Source organism: Salvelinus sp. IW2-2015, linkage group LG20 (genome assembly GCF_002910315.2).
Source record: "Salvelinus sp. IW2-2015 linkage group LG20, ASM291031v2, whole genome shotgun sequence".
NCBI classification, from domain to species: domain Eukaryota; kingdom Metazoa; phylum Chordata; class Actinopteri; order Salmoniformes; family Salmonidae; genus Salvelinus; species Salvelinus sp. IW2-2015.
The window spans coordinates 55226527-55232479 of NC_036860.1; the positions used below are offsets into that span (position 1 = coordinate 55226527).

The 5953-nt window shown below is 41.3% G+C and overlaps 2 protein-coding genes across 2 annotated transcripts; one reads left to right on the plus strand and one right to left on the minus strand.

The window, feature by feature from the left end:
* Nucleotides 1–481: 481 nt before the first annotated feature.
* LOC111980975 (uncharacterized) lies at nt 482–2930 on the plus strand. The gene is made up of 2 exons (XM_024012073.2): nt 482–706; nt 1754–2930. Exons 1-2 carry the CDS (start codon nt 577–579, stop codon nt 2560–2562), a joined length of 939 nt encoding a protein of 312 aa, XP_023867841.1. The 5' UTR covers nt 482–576; the 3' UTR covers nt 2563–2930.
* A 789-nt stretch (nt 2931–3719) lies between these two features.
* LOC111980978 (E3 ubiquitin-protein ligase RNF185) lies at nt 3720–5953 on the minus strand. Its single transcript, XM_024012076.2, has 7 exons — nt 5738–5953; nt 5219–5439; nt 5043–5061; nt 4809–4921; nt 4639–4690; nt 4085–4202; nt 3720–3962 (listed from the first exon to the last, which is right to left on the minus strand). The coding sequence occupies exons 2-7, from the start codon at nt 5383–5385 to the stop codon at nt 3865–3867; spliced, it is 567 nt and encodes a 188-aa protein (XP_023867844.1). The 5' UTR covers nt 5386–5439; nt 5738–5953; the 3' UTR covers nt 3720–3864.

A 5953-nucleotide genomic window follows, 5' to 3' on the forward strand; every position in this document is an offset into this window, starting at 1 on the left:
TGAATAAATGCTAGTAGAGGCCTACAATATTAGGTCAACTGTTACTTTTTGTGCCTGTGATTTTGACAAAACTATACTTTCTTAATCAATTAAACATCCCATCGCATTATATTTTATATAATTTTCCAGTAGCTCCGCTAATGTCTGGGCTGATATGCCAGTTGTCATGTCACACAATCAGATATTTAGAAAATTCAAATAACAGTACTACTTGAAATGAGACACAGCATTTGCACAGATTTTTTCCATAGTTTGTTTGCACTTAATGTATAATCCCCATTTGCTTAGCTATAGCCTAATGTCTGGTATATATTATATATATTTATGAGTTAGGTTGTTCCTGATGAGCACTCCTTCAGAACAGGTGTTCCAGAGATGGTTATTCAGAACACGGGATTGTACTGCCCTCTTGTGATGAGTAGGGATATGACAGAATAAGTAGGACGGGCAGCGCACGGACACGCATGCGGTAGCGGATCGGCTCGCGATAGTCTGTACATACCGCTTTGACGTAACMACGCGGAAAGGCGGGGAACCGTCGCTTCCGCGCGCGACCGACCGCATTCTCAAGTCAAGATGGACGAAAAGTTGATATTGTCCGTTTTTAATTTTCCTGAGCTGTATAATACAACTTTGCCAGATTACCGCAATGGTGAGACAAGATCCCTTGCTTGGCGGAGAATCAGCGCATTGACAGCTCTTCCAGGTAAGCTATGGTATTTCTACAAATCATCAAGTTGCGTTGATACAAATGTTTGAGCTAATMTTAGCGAGCTAGCTAGTTGTAAGCAATCTGACTTGTTTGTCGAAATGGGGCAAGTTTAGAAATTATGGCGTTTGTTGTATTTTTTTTATCACGTGAATAGCATCTGTATACGGTGAGTTTTAATAGCACCTCGCCGCAAGAACCGCGTGAAACATATTTACGTCAATGGGGAGGCAGACGAATYCGTGAGCGCAGCGCAGACTGCAGACACCGCGGCACGAGGGGAAAAAAATGTTCCGTTCCCCACCCGCGCAATGAGCCACGAGTAGCTTGGCATCACATCTTCCACGCATTAATGAAATTAACTAACAAATGCCATCAAATGGAGAGCACTGCACATTTTTTTGCCGACCAACTCAATGGTAGAGCCTCACATTTACAGTTTATAAGTAGGAACCTGATTAGGTTCCATCAATTAGGGAGTTATTTATTATACGTTGGCCGGGGTTGGACCGGTCAATGGCCGGTCACATCATCGTGCGAAAGCGGGGTCGGCTTGGTCATGTTTTCAACAGGGCAGTATATGKTACATCGTCCAGAAACATATTTTCCATAAAATGATTAACTCGTTTTCGTTACTTAGGCAGATAAAGCGTTTTTATCCAAAGCAATAACTTTTGCACGGGAAAACACAATCCTACTAATTACTCACGTCCATTTTTTTGCCGACTTTGCGGTCGGACAGAGCGAGGCACGTACCTCAAGCCCGGGAGGCAGCCCTGGCTCCCCGGTGAGATTAATCGAACCCCCTCATTGGGATGGAGAGATGTGTTCAATCACCTCTAAAATTTGAATGCTCCCATTTTTTTCTGACTCAATGGCCAAAAATACATTGTTAATCATACTAGCTACTTATAAATATTTGTTTCCTTCCATTTAGTCAAATATTCTCCATGTTTAGCTTGTTCAATATGAAATACATCAAATTAAGTCTTGAGTATGATGAATCCATATTGCATAATCGATATCATTGATTTATCCCTTTAGCTGAAGAGTGCAAAAGGAAATGGAAGAATCTAAGAGACCGATACTTCAAGGAAGTACGACAGGAGAAAAGGAGTAAGGAAGAGACAGGGGAGCGCACCACCAGTCGATGGAAATACAGACAACTTCTGAACTTTCTTCAACCATTCATTAAACCTAGAAATGGCAATGCAGACCATGACAACCAGGAGAGCCCTGATACAATCAATAAAAGCACACMGAGTGAGATCAAAACACTCAATACAGCCCTGGTAAACAACATGAAAACCCCTACAACCCAGGTTGGGACCATGTCGCAGCTAGCCTTTGTGACCCAGCTGTCCCCAGCGCAACAAGGCACYCAGATGGCCCAGCTGGCTTTCCTGGCCAAGCTACCACCAGGTGCCCAGATATCCCCAGCGCCCCAGCCATCCTCAGCTCCCCAGCTATCAACATACACAACCAGGAAGAGGCCTCAGACACGACAAGAGTCCCCTGCTTCACCATGTTCCTCAAGTACTCCTGCCAAGCTCTCCACAAAGAACAGGAGGCTGCTGGCCAAAGAGAAAGATCACAGATCAGATTCCATGATCCCTAACCGACAGTGTGACGAGGATGAGATGTTTCTTCTCAGCTTTGTTCCTGCCTTGAAGAGGCTAGCTCCACAAAAAAGATGTGAGACCAAAATTAAGATCCAACAGATAATGTATGAGGCAGAGTTTAGTGTAGCTCAGCCATTGACTGTCAAAGACCCACTGGTGACAGTGTCCAATGAACTGCTAGAGCCCGTGCCTCAAGAAGACCAAGAGTCACAAGAAGAGCCAGAGACATAACTCATTCATTTTTGTAGGGTCTACAGGGGTTGTTCTCAGTGGAAGTTATATTGTTCTTTGGACAAAGTATTTTTTGTAAAATATATTTTTCTCTCTCCTAAAACATGAAGAGCCAAGTTATTCATCATGTTTTTAGAATAATCACATTTTTGGTGGTGTCATATTGAGAGGTATACTTTTATATTTTTCAGAATAGTTGATTAACAACCAAATCAATTATTTTACTAGATTATCTTAAAACATTTGCTTTTATGAATSCAAGTTAACCAAATTGAAAATACAATGGGCTGTTATTCTGTTTCTAATGTTGAATGTTTCTTTGAATGGCATTAAGTGGTTGCAGCCTGATTAGAAAAACATTGACTACCCATATGAAGRTGTTTGTTTAAAGTTCTCAGTAGGATATGAAGCAGTCTATTACAGATGCTTATGCTATTTTAATAATACATTTATTATACATTTTTTTAGTGAGAAAGTTGAAGTAAACAAAATCAATTAGTGAGGGAGAACACTATCAAAAATAACAGCTTTTGTTACTCATGACATTCATCTTGATAGTTGTCAGGTTGAAGAAATCAATCTTTTATACCTTTTGCACATCCCCCCCAAGTTCTTTATTTTATAAGCATATGCATTAGAATTCTACATTTCCATTTGTACTAAAATAGTCTTACTAGTGGCAGATAATGACAGTATCATTGAACCAAAAATAGCTCCTTTAAATTGTAACCTAATTTTCTGAAACATGAGAAATAGTCTTAACAAAATAACTCCTATGGCAACTGAGGACATACCAGTTAATGTCATTCAATAACTAAACCCATATCAATACTGCTCTTTTGGACTATTCCCTTGCTGACACCACACAATGTACTACTTACTGTATTGTTAATATGGCTGCATACTGGTAATGGTACTCAAAAGGCAATTGTGTCAACAATTTAAAAGTCTATCGCCAATGATACATCTATTCCTGAATTGATAGATTCAGTTCAGAAACAGGACATACTGCTCCTAATCTACATCCATACAAACACAGAGGGTAKATCCGATACCTTACATTTACTGATTTGCCATTTTTTCTTTTAAAATCTGGTTCTATATTGCCAACCAAGGAAACTTAATGTCTATTAAAAAACACAACATTGATGGAAATGAAGAGGTAGGGCCATTTTAAGACTTCTGTAGGATTCATAGTACAGATGTAATCAAACAGTTTAAAAGTACAAAATCAAACAAGTATCTGGAAACAGACTATTAAGAACTGTCCAACTTGAGCCTTAGTCCTGGCCACCCAGACATTTATGCGATTAGTAGCCAAAACACAATCACCAGAGCCACAAATAGAAAGAGTTGGGACAAGAACTGTTCATCCATGTGCTGGGGGGTCCCAGGGGCAGCTGTGTGGGGTAACCAGTGGAGAATGAATCAACGCTTTTTAAGCTAGAGGGGGCCATTCACAATACATTTTTGATGAAACATTGTTACAATACACAATGCTCAACCTGCACAGCTAAAGTACCTGGGTGTGGTCTTCCATCATTGATGTTAAAAGCTGTAGAGAAAATGCCAAATGGAAAGGCACCAATGCCAAAAGACATCTGGAATCCTCCATCTCCAAAGCCGAACCTCTGAAATCCCTGTGATGGGAAGAAAGAGAACCGTACAATAACATTGCACCAACCCAGGGTTATAACATGACTATTCCATATGTACAAAAAACTTGACTTTAACAGGTGTATCGAGGGAGAGATGATGTGACGCAATCACTAGTGCTATAAGTTTCGTCCTTCTCAAGGGGTCAAATATAGYTCTTCAGGCAGTGCTTAATAGGTCCCAGTGAGACAGTTAATTCTGCTAATGAATTCAGCTATGGGCAGGTTCACTACAGCATCCCGTGTCATAGTTTCATCATGAATGGGTAGTGCAATACAGCAGCCAACATTGCAAACACAGGTGGTACACAGTAGAACCATCTGTATTGAGCTTTGCTAACATCCTTGCTAAATAATTGTGGACAGTCTGAAARGTGAGAGTAATGGCTTGGTGATAGTGGTTGTATTACACAATACTTACACGATTTTCAGGCTCTGGCCTCTGTCCTTGTGGTCGAGGAGGAGTTCGCTCCCTAACAATGAGAGACAGGTTGTTGACAACAGTAGTTTGGGATGTGGAATTCAGAGTAAATAACTGAGGATTGTATGCAAACTGAGCTCCCTGCTTTCATGTTGAGTACATCAACCCACCGTGGGTCCTGCTGGCTTGTGCTCCCCCTGCCATATAGTGGGATGACTTTGTCTCGACTGATGCCTGCCTTGCACACTGGACACACTTGTCTGTTAGGTCTGGTCTCTAACCACTGCATAAACATAGGGGGGTTAAGATTGCATGATACATTCAGAGTAGCAGTAAAACATCAGGGTCAGGTGGCAGCTGATGACAGTGGTTGTGTAAAATAAATGACGTATCAATTGACTTACCTGATGTAAACAGGGCCAACTAGATGATACAGGGAATGTAAAGGATGGGAGATAGACCAGATATTAAATTACTATATTGAATTATGTGCACAATTCTCTCCTGAGTACCAGATAAGGAAGAATGTCCCTCAATCAATCACAAATACAGAACAGTCTCAAGACAAGAGGGTGTTTACCAAAAGAGATGCCCACACAGACTGATCACCGCATCCTTGGAGGTGTCCAGGCAGATGTTGCATTCGAAGGCGCTGTCCTGATTGCCACCCTCCCCAGCAGCAGTCGAGCTGCTGGGGTTCTCAGTGGCGGTCGAGACAGCGGATGGTGGAGGGGCAGCACTAGCCATTGTTTCCACAGATCAGGAGGTARAGTGGGGTGATGTATCTAGCCGCCCCCTTGCCTGTAGATTAGTATGTGTAAATGAATCCAAACAGATGAGAATCGAGATATACCAAAGTCAAACTTGCGTTATGATTTACAATAAATGTTGCTTAACAATGCTCCAGTGGCGTTAGAAAAGTTATCACATGAACTAACGTAGCAGCTAGATCCAGTGTGGCTAATTTAGCTTGCTAACGTTAACAAGATAAACAAAACGTTTATGCTAACGTTGCACGTTAGGTAGAATAAATGTTGCTACTAGTTTAGCGAGCTACATAGCTSTCATCGGCGTAACATCAAATCACATAATTGACTACCTCCTTGCGTTTTCAAACAAATCTTCGGTGTCGTGGGTACAGATATCTAGATAGAAAGCMACCTATTCGTTCACGTTACCAAGTTAAATTCAAGTTTCAGCGGATATCATCACTATAGTTAGCGTCCAGAAGTTGTTTGGTGATTACTTGTGTATCTGCTGCTACGCCGATTGGTTACCAATGGCCGTGTTCGAGAGGCTCAAAACCGCAATGTAT

Coding starts and splice junctions, on each gene's coding strand:
- LOC111980978 (XM_024012076.2), bottom strand. CDS start 5,385: ATGGCTAGTGCTGCCCCTCCACCATCCGCTGTCTCGACCGCCACTGAG. Junction 4,203..4,638: donor GGCCAGAGCCTGAAAATCGT/GTAAGTATTGTG, acceptor TTCCCATCACAG/GGATTTCAGAGGTTCGGCTT. Junction 3,963..4,084: donor TGATGGAAGACCACACCCAG/GTACTTTAGCTG, acceptor TACCCCACACAG/CTGCCCCTGGGACCCCCCAG.